A 14,660-nucleotide genomic window follows, 5' to 3' on the forward strand; every position below is an offset into this window, starting at 1 on the left:
TAGAAGAGAAACAAGGGCCAGCCCTGGAAGTGCAATAGGCAGAGAGCAGCCACACAGCTCTCCCCAGCCAAGCCAGACTGAAAGAACCTGTCCCACACTCCCTCCCAAGCTCTTCAGGGCTCTTTGAGGTTCGGGTGTTGTCAATGTAGTCCCCAGTTTGCAAGCAGGCCCACCAGATGGTAGGACCTCTCACACTGTCTGTCCTGGCCCTTTTCCACCTTTGCCCTCAAGTCAGCAGCAAGCTCCCAGAGACACAAAGGACTGGGTGTTTTAGACTCTGTTTTTCCTTCCTCTCCACAAAGACCATCCTCCTCCTCTAAGCCTTCCCCGTCGTTCCCTCGCAGCCCCGGGAAGCTGCCCGGCCGCAGAGCAGGGAGCAGCAGCGCATCGCTAGGCACCACCGCCTTCTAGCGAGACATCACCACATGACACCCGCGCCCGAAGCTACCCGGCCCTTGCCTCACTCGCATCTGAGCCTCCTTGTCTCGAGGAAGACACGGTGGGACAGAATCTGCGGAGCAGAGACAGATGTGCCATAGCTTCATTGTAGCTGAGTCAAATGCCTCTGCTCGTATCCAGCAGTGGTAATTCAGCAGCAAACAGGAGGAGGAGGAGGCATCCCATCAGTACTCCCCCCACTGTGCAATGACCTTTGGTTTTCAGGAAAATCATGCTCCAAACTAGGAGAGATCAGCAAAAGGCAGTGAAAATATACTTTTAGGTGGATATTTCCATTGCACCATGGTAGTAGGGTGAGTGATGCTTCTACTCATCCAGGAAGTTGATGCTCCCAACAGATTGTGGTGGTCCTGGCACAGAGTGGGGTCCCCAGAAGCAGAGGGGCACCGTGAGTCTGCCCATTTGGCTCTGATGGGAACAGTCACAGCCCACATGCCCCAGGAAATACAATGAACAGCCATGGCTTTTTGTTCAATCATCTGTACGTTCTTCCAAGAAACAACCTCATACCTCAGCAGTTAACATGTCAGCTAATTTAGGAAGTTAAAATAAATTACAATGGTATTTTTAAATTATTTCTTTAGGAGCTAATTAAAATACTGGTTGTCTTATTAATTCCAGTTAGCTCCCCTTAACACACGAGATACCTTCTCTCACACTGCCTGATAAAACTGCAAACACATCAGATACTACAGTCACCAGCAGAACTCAGCCATTCCTCCCAGCATGTGAAGCACAGCTCTCCCAAGAGAGCTTTAAGAGATGAGCTTTAAGACATGAATCATGGGTTGATTTTGTGTTTTAGGCTAACTCTTACTATGAGAACATGAACATACAGATATGTATGTATGATGGACAAGATAAACATATGCAGTGTGCAGGTCAGAATGAAAGTGCCAGGCCTTTGACATACAGGGGATGAGGGAGAAGAGATCCATGTGTTACTATATTCAGCATCAACCCTAGGCTCTAATAGAGACAGCAGACTCTGAACTCTATACATGTTATCAGCTCCTCTCTGCAAGACCCAACCCCTCTCCATTGGTCTGATAGAGACTCAAGTTGGGCAGCTGATCTTCAGTGGCATGAATATCCCTCACAGTATCTTCCCTAGGGCAGTATTCCACCTCCATCACTTTTTGTTATGTGTGTGCATGCACACGTTATCCACATACCCAAATGTATATCCACATACCCAAATGTATATCCACATTATTTTTGAGATGATCTCTTAATCTTCTCTGAAGCATTTGGTGGAAGGTCTGCACACAAATGTCATCTGAAGAAGCTTTCAAGCCCATACATGGCAGAAGGAAACAAGCCTCACATTTGGCTGTTAGGTTACATGTTTTAAGTGACCTTTCTCAACCACTGCACTAACTGGTCAAATATCTAGATGTTTCACATCTCTGTCACCTGCAGATATGATATTTCTTGTAAAGGCTCTTTTAGTCCAGCAGCCCCTGTAACCCGCTGTGGTGCCTGGCTCCAGCCAGGTAGCTCTTTTCTTCTCTCAGGTGGGTACCCGTCTGCAGTTTCATGCAGGAGTGATTCTGGGTCTCACGTCCAACAGAGTAAGTACCAAAGTTTTCAAGGCCTGACTGACAGGCAAGACCTGTCAGCATCCAGCCAGATGACAGCAATTTAACAGGGACAGGTTGTACTGAGGATTCAGACGCACAAAATCTTGCACTTGAAAAGAAGCAGCTTAATCGGGCCCTCAAAACAAAGTGGATATCCAATGGGGGCAAAAGTGCTTCAAAGGGTGCTCCAAGAGCACTGTGTTTCTCTGATGTCAATCTCCTCTCCTGTCCTGACAGCCACCCAATAGGACCAGGTAGAGTTGAGTCACAGTGAGATTCCTGCATGGCTTCCTAGGATTTAAACTTGAAGTAGGCTTCAACTGTAGTGAAGAGAAAAGGTGGTGCATTAGGGCAATACCCTGAATGGGAGTGGCAGGAGGGCAAGGAAACAGCACCCAGGCACTTACTTGCATATTCCTGTGGTGTCATGGCCTGGTTGATGACACTAGTGAAGGCTCTGACCCACTCCAGCTGGTCAGTCTCTGTCTCGCAGGTGAAGAGGTATTCCCGGTCAGGGGTGACAATGGTGATGCCGTAGTGCCAAGAGAAGTTGCCCTGTGTCCCTGAAGGCAATCCCTTCTGGACACTATATCCATTCTCTCCACTGCCCACAAACACCTCACCCTTAGCAAAGGCGTCCTGCACATCAGGAGGGAAAGACAGTGATTTATAGAATCCCAGAAGAACAAGAGAATCATTACAGGGCACCTAAGGACAGGAGGAGAGTGTGTGAGCACTGGGGACGTAGCAGCAAAAGGCTTTGGAGGCGGTCAGGGGATTCAGAAGAGCAGTGAGCCTGTGCTCAAAGGCAGTAGTGAAAAGAAGAAAATAAGGCCATAAATCTCAAGAGGTCTGAGAGAGGAACCGCTGCTCTCATCTCTCTGTGTCACCCTCCCATCACCACCTTTACACTGCTGCCCTCCGTGTTCCCATTGTTTGCAGGCAGTGAAACAAACACAGAAAGCATGTGATGAACTAAAAAGGGTGGAAAGGGGAAGACCCGGAGTCCATTCATAGCAGCTGGGAAACCTGCAAGCCCCTCTCGCTGCAGAGCACGGACTCTGCGCGCACTTTGACGCTGCCCCAGCACCGCTGCCTGCAGCTGCCGGCGGTCACATCTCCCTCTCACCAAAGGATCCTTGAAGTACATGAGCCTGCGGTGATCCAGCGTGAACCAGCGCTTCTTAAAGGCCTCTCTCTGCTGTGAAGGGAACAGGTGACATGTGTGAGGGGACAGTGCCCTCTGCTGCGAGCAGTGCGAATGGATACCCCAAATTCATCCCAACCGCGTGAAGCAAGCCCCTGCCGTAACAGCAACCTCCTCCTCGCCCTTTCTGAGCTGAGAGTGGGGTCGGTGTCAGGTGATTCAGTCCCAGCTGCTGTCCCCAACTCCTGAACTTCGATGAAGGACCCCAGAGTTGAGACAGGAGAAATCTGGACACTAAATAATTGTAAGGTCACACACGCACAGACACATGCAGAGAGATCTGTCACTCTGGGAGAAAACAGGGACTTTGGCTTCATCTACTTTCATATGTGTCCTTCCCCTTCCTTTCATCCTCCCCTCCCTTGGTGCACACACACTCTTCCCATGGGTGTCTAAAGAGTCAGGGGGGAATGAGGAAACAGCAGGAGAAAAACATTGAAGTAAGGAAAGCCAGTGGTCCTCTGGCAGGCCCCTGTTTGATTTTTTCTACCATAGCAACTCACCTTGGGACCAGTCTTCTCCATGTATCCCTCCTTCAAGAAGTTTCTCGTCAGACGATTTTTGATCTGACAAAATGGCAAGAGTAAAATTCCCTTAGCTGTGCCTCATCGCTATTAATTTCTCTCCCTCACCCTTCTATTCCCCCAAATTCAGTCACCTTCTAAATTTATATTTCCCAAACTGCCTAGCAAGGCATCACTTCTGCCTTCAAAATACCCCAGAAACAGCAGAGAGCAGCTATTTTCTGACCACCACAGGCCCTTTGAAAAACACCTTCTCATCCCTCTGTCTTTTACCCTGCAGTTTCCACTTCCATACCTGGGGTTACAACAGTAACTAACGAGCTCTTTTATCATGTAAGCAGCAGGAGACTCAGGAGGAGCTCCAGTGCTGCCTTACCTCATTATCGCTGGCAATGGGAAATGCCACCTTCAGGTAATGGAACTGCACTGAGCGGATGGCGTTGAACCAGTCCACTATCTCCTGAGGGTGGGACAGGACAGGACAGAAAGCTTAGCCAGAGCAACAGAGGGGCATCTAAATTCACCCAGCTGCACCCAGCCCTGAGTTAACTACAAACACAGTCAGCTCTCCCTCCGCAGCATCTCCCTCACAGGCACACAGCCAGCACGGCTGCCCCATTCCCCACATGCACAGGCAGCACATCTTCTAGAGAACTCCTCCCACACAAACCAACTCAGCCAGTGCTCCTGCCCTGCTCCCTGCAGCAAAACTCTCTCACAGATACACAAACACAGAGCCAGAACCCCCACACTATTACCTACAGCAGCTCACACTCACACACCCCATCCTACCCATGCTTCATACTATTTAATATCAGCAGCTCCTCAAATCCCCTCAATGGCTTTGCAGGGTTTGATGCTAAAACCAGATACCTTTCCACTTTCATGGTAGACAAATATATTCCGGGTCTTATTGTCTTTGAGATAGGTGATCTGCAGGCCATTGGGGTTCCCAATCTTCTCTGGCTGGAATGTAGCATTAATTACATCTATTTTAACATTGATTTTGGGTTCTTTGGCCTGAAAAGAGAATGGCATTGACCATGCATGAGCAATCCTAGAAGGAAAGAGATCTGAGCTACTGATTACCTGGGGTAAGGCAAGGTCAGAGGCCTCACCAGGTGGAGAACCTTGTACTTGGCTTTTTTAAACCTTCTGAGGTTCATATCAGCCCACTTCTGGAGCTGGTCCAGGTTTCTCTGGATGGCATGTCCTGCTTCTCCCTACCCTGAGCCATTCTCTCCCTTGTGATAGCATTTTAGCTCTTGCCCCACTCATTTCTGAGATATGAATGAGCAGAAAAGCAGCCCTCCTCAAAACCAACCACAGAAAAGGTTTTTGCCAACTTGGCTCACAATGGGGTGAGGCTGGTTCCAGGAATGGTGCAGGATTACACATCCAGGATAGGAGTGAAAAGGAAGATCAGTCTTTTTCTCAGTAGTGAGGGAAGCACAAAGGGAGAGCATGAAGAGAAGTCACTCTGACAGTAGGAAGGGGACCCTTCTCCTTAGTGACATGCTTTGTTGTCATCTCTGAGCTGGGATGAACAAGGCAACTTCAGAAACATGTATAGGAAGTCAGAACATCTCTGTGACCCTACTGCTCCGGGTGGAGTACACACTGAGGTGGGAGTTGACCACCATACTCACATCCTGCTTGGTGAAATACTTCAGACATCCCTCTCTCTCAGACAAGAGGAACTTGCGGGGTAGGAACTGCCCGTTGTCTCGGCCTCGCTTCCAAAGGATGCCTTCCTTCACCCCTTGGAACAGAAAAGCCACTTATAATAACATTCCCCACAGGCATGGTAGGCACCAGAGAGCTGCATGCAGCCTGGGGCCCAGCCACCCCTCTGGGACAAAGAACATGATGGACTATTGCTGAGAGTAAACACTTCAGATGTTTCGTCTCTGACTTACAACTAAAGATGGTGTGTTCCCATGTTTGCAGTGTAGATAAGCACTCACCAAAAGACATTCCCAGATTCTTCCCATCTCCTAGTCCTGCTCCTACTACTACCTCTGACAGTGTGAGAGCTGTCTCCTGTGAACACTGGAGTCCTAGCCCATGCAGACTGTGGTGTGGGACCAGAACTCTTCCCACTTGACTCTGCAGCCTCTTGGGCTCCAATGCCCTTTGTCACAGGGCTGGCAGCACTGTTTCAAGGACAGCTGCCATGGTTATAGGGGGTGGCACGCAGCAGAACAGATATTCCTTATTGCAGGTGTCTGTCTCCACCAAGATAACAAATGTCTTTGAAAAATGCCACCTGGTAACACCAGGCTTTTAAGCTACCTGTGCCAGTCTATGTTGTCCACAATTTAACACACCCAAAATGAAGCCCTTTAATGACCACTTGGGTGCTCAGGAGTACTTGTGGGATTTGCAACACTGACACCTCATGACACTCAGAAGTTGCCAGCAAAGACAACAGGCAGGAAGTTTTGATGCTGTGTTCTGCTCTTACCATCAGAATATGGCAGCTGTTTTCCTGGCTCAGTAAATTCTTTGCGTTCATATTTGGCCCGTATCCACTGTTCTCTCAGCACTCTATGGAGAGAGGGGACAGGTAGCCCAGAAACGAACTAGAGGAATTAGAGGAACAGAGAATTGCCCTTCCCCCTTTTCTTCTGCATGCAGCAACTTACTGGCAGTCATTGTAGGTTGGCTGGTAATAGTAAATAGGGATGTGAGCTTCATATATGGCTTTAGTCACAGCATTCCCATGCTTGGCCAGAAACTGCAGAGTTAGACAGAGAGTTAGCGCCTTGCCTTTGATGCACACTCATGCTGGACCTTTTCTTTCCTGACCCACTACAGGGTCAGATGCATATCAAACTCTAATGGAGCATTCTCTTTCCCCTCCATTGCAATATCCCAGCAGCCTGGCTGCAGAAAGGTGGGTCTCAAAGGTCTCATCTACTCTCAGACATTACAGTGATTGCACCTGAATCAATAGAGTGCCATAAATGTCACTTCCGTAAGGCTGGGTGCACACACATTCAGTGGATTTGCTGCCATGCCCCACATGTCCTGGAGAGTTCGACAGCCGCTCTGCAATGGCATCTGGAAGGACAGTCCAACCTCTTCCAAAGAGCAACAAGACACAGATTATTCTCTTTGGATCACCAGAAAATATTTTCAGTCCCCTGAAAATTAGTGAGTTGAGAGGGCTGTAACAGGAAGAAAATCAAGGTCTCCTAAGTGCCATTTTTCTCAAGAGATTGTATTATATCTGGAAACTTTTCTTGGAGAATGGAATTGCCCAAGATTTTCCCCTTGGACTGCTGAAATCAAGAGGAGATATTGAGGCTGGATGGTCTTGGCCAGTGGAAAACAATCTGAAGCAACAAAGACCCTAAGCCTTAGTAAGATACATTGCAAGAGTTCTGCATTTGCCATAAAGTAATAGGACATGTGGAGACACATAAGGCAAGTGTGTCCTCCCTCTACCAGTGGGTTGTCGGGAGTTATCCCTGATTTTTACGAGTAGAAAAGAGACTGATTAAACCAGATTACATTCCATCTCTGTGAGGTCAAAGGACTAATTTTGCCAGGACACTGAGTGTATAGCCTAGTCCAAACCACCTGCCCTACCCATGGGGATAAAGCTCTCACCTGCACCTGAGCATCATCCCAGTAGTCCATCTTCAGGGATTTGACTTTGCTGATGCTAGGGATGTTGCGGTGAATTCCTGAACAGCTGAGGCATATAAAGACACCCAAAGTAGAGGATGCCCAGTCAGGATCTGAGAATATAGAAAAGGATATAACTAGAAGTGGTGAATATCCCTGGGAGATATGCCTCACCTGAGAATGTAGTCCTGAGAAACAGGGAGCTGATGACCACAGTTTCATCTGAGCTGAGTAATTAACGCCCAAGGCATGGATGCCAGTCAGAAAAAAACCACAGCTATTGATCCCTCATTCCCCATTCCAATCACTTTGCTGAATTTTTAATGACCTGTATCTTGAATAACCCCAAAGTGCTCTGTGAACTCCCTTTGTGTAAAGGATCACTCAGAGGAAAATGAAACCACCTCTGGGAAAAGGCCCCAGGAGTTGTTCAGTGCATCACAGCAAACCCCTAACAGTGTTTAGCTCCGGAAGTGGAAAACAACCTTGAATCTAAAACTCTCCTGGGGTAATTAAATAGGGCAAAATTGCACTAATTTTCCCAGTCTTAATTTGGCTTGGGTAGTACGCTCCTTTTGGAGGTGTATGATGGGTGTTTTTAGCAGCACTTGTAGGACCTCAAACTGGGTACCCTTCTGAGAGGGCAAGCCCTTCAGTAAATGAAATTTTCTAGGCAGCTGTGGCAGGTTGTCAGTTCAGAGCTGAGTCATGGCGGAGACCATGCCCTCCTGAATCATGCCTTCTTTCTGGAGAAGTTAGGATTTCACTGCGAGCTTTCCTGTCAGGTCCTGACTGGGCATGACCTTGATTTGCATTTGCGATCTGACGTGACTACAACCCACGGTGCTGCAGCCATGGAGCCCCTGATAATCTGGCACTCCCACATCCCTGTCCTTCCCACCAGTGCTATGGCAGCATCTTCTCCCTCCTCCCTTGCCAACCCACCTGAAGGGAGAGGAAATGAATACCCAGAGCGATGCCTCCCCTTTCTCTCCAGCCCAGGCTCCTGTGCAGTCCAGACAGCCAGCACTAAGTGGCTGCTAGAGATCAGCCCCAGCTCCCTGCTTCCAACTCTTCCTGCAGCATCCTTCGGGGACTCACCTGGTTTCCCGCAGTCCGCACACAAAGAATTCTCTGCTCTTTGCCACACTTCCTTCAGGGCCTTCATGCTCCGCTCGTTCCCTCCAGCCATCGCCTAGGAATGGTATCCCTCCAGGCAGGGCAGGACAGGGCCAGGAGGGCAGCTGCCTGCACCTTATGCACCTGCAGGCTAACCCACTGTGTTACCCAGGAGAGAAGGAGCCACCAGAGAGACAAGATCTGGCAGCCAGGGGGAAAAGAGGAAGGCAAGAGAAGCCTAAGGTTACGGTAAATGGGAAGGGTACAGAGGCCTGTCGGTGCACCTGAGCCGGCTGAGCACAGGCAGAGGCAAAGAGGCTGGAGGCTGAAGTGCACCCAGACTGTGCGTGAGGACTGAGGAGGAGGAGGAGACCTGCCCCATGGGCGTGGAGGGAAGTGCAGCAACTAACCACAGAACTGGTTTTTCCACATTTCTGCTGGTGAAAGGACAGACCAGGAAAAGAGTGAAAGCAGCAAGCAAGCTGATAAAGGATAGCTGGCTGTGGACAAGTGACTGCCAGGCTGTGACAGGACTGTCAGGACTCGTCATGCTCTGTCGGCTGGGGGGGCTGGCTTTGGCTGCCCCCACAACACTTCAGAAGCTTCCACCGAAGTCAGCTGGCCACCACACAGGCATTACACCCATTTTTAAGGCAGAACAGGGGAGCAATAAAGGTTCAGGAGATCAGCCAATGTCACTCTAAGCCATCAGAACATGGCAATCTTGATACCCCCACCAACTCATGCCAGTACCTCTCTCCACCACTACAGAGATCATGGCTGTCCAGCCAGAGGCTGCGACTTGGACACAGCGTCAGAGCCAAGACCCATCTCCATAGCTGCCTTCCCCGGATAAGAGGAGCAGCACATGCTCTGCTAACCCCAAGAAATGACAATATCTTGAAATAAACTCAGAGATCTATTGAAGAATGCTCAGTTGAAGAACTGCAGATGTTAACTATTCAGAAGAGCGGCATTTATTTAAGCGATGTTGATGCAAAACACTCTGGAGTGTCAGAACGAGTCTCAGGCTACACTGAGAGCGGGTGCTACACTGCCATGTTCTGGCTTAGAGTGGCCGCACAAGGCAGCGCCACAGAATCTTTTGCGGGGAGGAAGGTGAAGGGGAGTGCAGCCGCAGGCTCCCACGCCTGAAGCAAACCCCGCGCACGCCAGGCCAGACTCCAGGGCCGGGAACAGGCGCACAGGCGCAGGTCAGTGTCGCTGGGCGCTGCGTCCCGCCCGGGCCGGGGGCGGCGGGCAGAGCTGCCGGCGTTCCGGCGGAAGGGGCGGGCGGCAGCAGCAGCAGCGGCAGCAACGTGGGGCCGCCATGGGCCGCAAGAAGAACAAGAAGGGCCCGGGCGGCCGCGAGAGGCGGCTGGTGGTGACTTTCGACGAGGAGCGGCGGAGGTGAGGCCGGGCGGGCCCCGGGGCGGGGAGGGAAGGCGGCCCCGGTCGCTGAAAGCCGGGTGGTTCTGTGTTGTCGGCGGCAGGGAGTACCTGACCGGCTTCCACAAGCGGAAGGTGGAGCGGAGGAAGGCGGCGCTGGAGGAGATCAAACGGAAGCTGAAGGAAGAGGAGAGGAAAATTAAAGAGGAGGTGAGGGGAGGGTGTCGTGTCCCCCCTCGCCAGGCGAGCAGGGAGCGGGGCAGGAGGGGCGGGCAGAGGCGCCCCATGACCTATTTCCCTTCCTCAGCGGCACCAGGAGTATCTGAAGATGCTGAGCGAGAGGGAGGAGGCGCTCGGTACGTGCTGGGCCCTCGGTGGGGAGGGCGGTGGGCGCCCGTGGGCCGGCAGCCTTGAGTGGGTGTTGAGGGCTGGGGCAGGGATGCTCGTACCCTGTCCCACAACAGCTGCTCGGCCCTGTCGTGTTCCCCAGATAAGCTGGGCAGCAATCGGAGCGGTGACCCCGCAGCCCTCTGTCCCAGCAATCATGGGGCTCGTACAGAAAGGAAGGAGCAGGCAGACATCTCCAAGGTGTCACCAGGTCCCCTCAGGGGGGAGAAGGAGCTTGCCCTCCAGGCTTGCAGTGCCAAGGCCCTCTGCCCTTTATCCCTGCATGCCAAGGCCAGGTGTCACCCCAGCCCAGCATGGTGCATCAGGAACAAGTGAGTTTATCCCATAAAAAGCTGGGCACTTTGCAGTGTAGGATTTCTTGTGTTCCCAGAGGAGGCTGATGAACTGGAGCACTTGGTGACATCGCGGACAGAGTCTGTGAACATCGACCACCCAAACCACATCGTAACAGTGACCACCATCAGCGACCTGGACCTCTCGGGGGCACGCCAGCTGGGACTGAGCAGCCCCCTGGTAAAACCTCTTGCTACCTCTCTGTATCACCTGTACACACTCCTGGGGCTGGTGAGGTAGGGCTGGTGGTCCCCGAGTATGTCCAAGGCCTTGCAGCCGGGTGGGAACAGGGATGAAAAGGGAAACTCATAACTTTTCTATTTTTCCACAATTTAAACTGGGCCTCTAAGGAGAAGGAAATGTTCTGTATGACTAGCTCACTCCACGCCTCTCTGGAACCCTTTGCTAGTCCCGACTGACCCTGGTTAAATGAAGTGTTACTGGACTGGATAGCAACAGTGTAATACTTTAAAAGCTGATACGAGACAAGCAGCAAGATTTCAGACTTTGCCAAATGATCTGCCCTTGACCTCCTTCCTGTGTCCTGTTCAGAAATATTACTGTCAGCATGAGGAGGCATTTTTCTCTCCATAATCCCGTGCTTGGGCCACAAATAAGGAAACCATTCAGTTCTGTTTGTGGTCACTTTTATTCTCAAAATACATTGTAACTAAGAGCTTGTATTTCTTTCATAGGGATTGTCAGGTCTTGGTTGTGTTTATATTTGTAAGGTCATCTAATCTGAAAGTCCTCTCAGAGGTGTCTTGGCAGTAATTTAAGCAAAAGCCAAGACCTTTGGTTCATTCAAGTTTAAACTTCAATCACATGGCCATTAAGATCATGCTGAAGTTTTTGGATCTTGGGGTGGATTACTGTAGGATATCTCTGGTTGTGCCTTTCTGCAGGACTGCAGTAGGAAACCTTGACACTTGGACAGTGAGGGGTGTGCAGAATTAAGAAATCTTCATCTGTGACTAGTTAGTTCACAAAACAGGATGAAACCAAGAAGGCAGTGGAAACATCAGAATCACAAAAGTGCTTTATTTTTAAGGGAAAAACTGATGGATCTGAAGAAGAGAAAGGGGAAGAGGTGGAGAACAAGCCTGTGAGAACAATGCCCAAGAAGTCCAGAAACCCCTTCCTGTCTGAAAAGTATGTACAGATTCCTTCAGGCCTTCTCTGTTGGGCTCTGGGAGCCGATGCGAGTGCCGGGTTGCGGGACGCGCGGCGTGGCCGCCGGCGGGTGCGGTGCTGCCCGGGCGGGGCCGGCAGGCGGCGCTGGCGGAGCGCGGCGCGCACGCCCCGGTGCCCGCGGGAAGAGCGGCAGCACGGCGGGCTCCGTCCTCACCTCTCACCCGCTCCTCCGCCGCGCCACATCCCGCAGCGTGCGCAGCTGCTGTCTAGGGCTGAAGGTCGGAGGCTCCTAAAGCTGAAATTAAGGCGTTCTCCACATTTTTCTGTATCCTGGTTTTACAACTGCTTTGAGGGTGTGGAGAGTTGCTTTAACTCTGTGGGGTCTTGTCACTGCACACGGAGACTTGCAGGTTTCCTGCATAGCTTAGAGTCCCTCTGGGTCTTGCTTTGTCTGACATCCATTCCTGCTGGGCCACACAGAGCTCTCCAGCTATTGTTGTGGTGTTGCCTTCCTTCTGCAAGCTTTGGTCCCCAAACCCTTTTCTCTTTCTACCCTGCACAGAATCTCCTCTCTTACTGCCACGCTGCACATGCACAGCCAGAAGAAGACAAAAAGAAAGAGATCCCAACGTGGGCAAGGCTCACGTAAGAAAATCCAGAAGTCCAGCACAGGGCGAACCACCAAGACTCAGCGTCGGAGACTGACTGGCAAAATGGGCCGTGACCAGGATTAACAGAGAAAGAGAAACTGATGTTCAGACCACCAGCTGGGACAGTGCTGCACATCTGGCCTGCTGCTCTTTGGGACCCTGTCATTGTGGGCAAGCACCTTGTTTACATGGCATCCTGACTAGCCATTAACCCAGGCCAGTTCGGCCTTTCTGTAGCCTCCTGAGCACTGGCCAGGGTCACTAGACACTCTGCCCATTTATTTTTGCAGTGATCTCCAGCTAAGTGTCTCGGTACCACAGAATCTCTTAAAAGCTTCTGCTGAAGGTCATGTTCTCTACTTCTGTCCTTGGCCCCCCCTTTCAAAGCTGATACTTGGCTTTATTAAAGAAGGGGATCTGGGGCAGGGTGCAACAGGCACATCATTGTCAGGGCAATTTGAGAGACTTGGGAGAGCTCTGCTTGCACTCCTGCATCAGTGCCCTGGCATTTCTCCTGTGCAGTAAATCCTTTTTCCATGGAGACATGGTGTCATCTTGTCTCCTGTGTTTCTTCACCACACAACACAGTGCCACACCTGAATGCAGGGGTACTTTTTGTCTGGTATGTGTGCCAGGTGAAATTGGGTAACTTTGTGAATAAATTTGACATCATTTTGCTAAGAAAAAAAATCTGTGACTTATTTGAAGCATAAGAGGAGCTGTGCTAGTGCCAGCACCAACTGAAAAGAGGGGGAGGTAATTCCTGGTGTTTAAAGGATATTGAAACCCACTGGTGCTTGGAAAATGGAATAGCTAGGAGCTATTTCTGTGGCAAGGCAGAGCCAGCTAGAGCAGGAATGGCTCATTCCATTGTCTGCTGAATATGCTGATCCTAACTGCGATAGCTCAGGGGAGTATGAAATGCCCTAATGCCCTTGCTGTGTGTGTGTGTGGCCCTCTGCGGGTGGGAGTGGCACAGGCTGCCCTTGTCCTTTACCTCAGGGTTGCTGCAGTTATTAGCAGCTAATTGCCTTTCTTCTTAGGACCTCAGTGTATGTTTTTTACTGTGGTTGCCCTCAGCAGGGGAAGGAAAAAAATTGTATGGTTGGGATTTAGGAATATCCGTGGCAAAACTGTGAGTGAATCCTCTGAGGAGGAGAGTGAGCCCAGGCAGTATGCTGGCCTCTGTCCTGGAGTATCCTGGAGTATCCTGCCTCTGTCAGCCAAGCCTCCTCCCATGCCATGTGTGCACTGAAAAGGAAATGACAAAGAATGAAAAGGCCTATGTGTCCAAAACCCACACCAGAAAAATTTGCAACCCAGCAATGGGCAAGTAAATAGATTCCTCATGCCAGAAAAGGGAGGGAAAAGAGTAAAGCAGTGCCTGAGGCTGCATGGAGGAACATCAGAACAATGCTGACGGCCACCAGCTGCTAAAGTGGATGGCAGCAGCCTGATGCGTTTCTCCATCCTTTCTTGGAGGGTGTGCACACAGAGCTGTTCTCCAGTGTGAAGGGGGAGGGTTTGATCTCAACACTGACAGCAGCAGCACAATTTCTGCTAGAGGGAGGCTTCTGGAGGGAACCCGGCAGCACACAACACACGTGCCTGTCGTAAGGAATGGGGCCCCCTGCACTTCCCTTTCCCCTCTGAAGAAGGTAATTGCTGGGGAAGTGGACGCTGTTATCACTGGTGCCTTGTATGCTTGGATTCAGGGTCCCACCCTGGGCTGAGTTCTTGGGCACTAACACAGAGCAGCTCAGTCACATTATTAAGGTCTGTGTGATTTTCTCACCTCACCTTTTAACACTGCCTTAAAGACCACTCCAAAAAGGTCTTGGGATTTAATGGGTGAGCTTACCTATCCACCTGTCTCACCTGGGGTTCTTGGGTGTTTCAGAGCTGCAAAAACACAACTCAGGCAAGGCCAAAAGTGTTATGCTGAACTGGATCTCAGCCAAAGTATCCAAGAGGTCCTATTTCTTGTTCTGGTTTGGGAGTTACATGTTCTAGAGCATTCTGTGCTTGGTGGGTTTGAGAGGGATGAAGGAGAGAAGAAGAGGGAAGTTCTGTTTGAAGAGGTATATCACATCAAGAGGACTGCAGCCCAAAGCTGGAGGGCAGGGTGACATCCTGGTCTGGATCGTACAGCAGCTTTTCCTTCTCTCCAGGACACAGTGCCTTGTGGAGTGACTGTGGACAGAAGGTGACCTGTATA

General features: G+C 50.7%; 2 protein-coding genes across 2 annotated transcripts; one reads left to right on the plus strand and one right to left on the minus strand.

Annotated features, from left to right (window-relative positions):
• Positions 1-1,761: 1,761 nt before the first annotated feature.
• Positions 1,762-8,829, minus strand: LOC115910170 (arf-GAP with dual PH domain-containing protein 1-like). Its single transcript, XM_030960087.1, has 11 exons — positions 8,511-8,829; positions 7,392-7,522; positions 6,422-6,513; positions 6,241-6,323; positions 5,423-5,535; positions 4,647-4,793; positions 4,150-4,233; positions 3,753-3,815; positions 3,172-3,243; positions 2,450-2,681; positions 1,762-2,362 (listed from the first exon to the last, which is right to left on the minus strand). Exons 1-11 carry the CDS (start codon positions 8,599-8,601, stop codon positions 2,334-2,336), a joined length of 1,137 nt encoding a protein of 378 aa, XP_030815947.1. The 5' UTR covers positions 8,602-8,829; the 3' UTR covers positions 1,762-2,333.
• Positions 8,830-9,796: 967 nt separating this feature from the next.
• Positions 9,797-13,123, plus strand: NOL12 (nucleolar protein 12). Its single transcript, XM_030960226.1, has 6 exons — positions 9,797-9,938; positions 10,022-10,127; positions 10,225-10,273; positions 10,696-10,838; positions 11,710-11,810; positions 12,355-13,123. Exons 1-6 carry the CDS (start codon positions 9,859-9,861, stop codon positions 12,524-12,526), a joined length of 651 nt encoding a protein of 216 aa, XP_030816086.1. The 5' UTR covers positions 9,797-9,858; the 3' UTR covers positions 12,527-13,123.
• The last annotated feature ends 1,537 nt before the right edge of the window (positions 13,124-14,660 follow it).

Source organism: Camarhynchus parvulus, chromosome 1A (genome assembly GCF_901933205.1).
Source record: "Camarhynchus parvulus chromosome 1A, STF_HiC, whole genome shotgun sequence".
Classification (NCBI taxonomy): Eukaryota; Metazoa; Chordata; class Aves; order Passeriformes; family Thraupidae; genus Camarhynchus; species Camarhynchus parvulus.

Coding starts and splice junctions, on each gene's coding strand:
- LOC115910170 (XM_030960087.1), bottom strand. CDS start 8,601: ATGGCTGGAGGGAACGAGCGGAGCATGAAGGCCCTGAAGGAAGTGTGG. Junction 7,523..8,510: donor TGCGGACTGCGGGAAACCAG/GTGAGTCCCCGA, acceptor CTATATTCTCAG/ATCCTGACTGGGCATCCTCT. Junction 2,682..3,171: donor TGTACTTCAAGGATCCTTTG/GTGAGAGGGAGA, acceptor CCTGATGTGCAG/GACGCCTTTGCTAAGGGTGA.
- NOL12 (XM_030960226.1), top strand. CDS start 9,859: ATGGGCCGCAAGAAGAACAAGAAGGGCCCGGGCGGCCGCGAGAGGCGG. Junction 10,274..10,695: donor CGAGAGGGAGGAGGCGCTCG/GTACGTGCTGGG, acceptor TTGTGTTCCCAG/AGGAGGCTGATGAACTGGAG. Junction 10,839..11,709: donor TGGGACTGAGCAGCCCCCTG/GTAAAACCTCTT, acceptor TTTATTTTTAAG/GGAAAAACTGATGGATCTGA.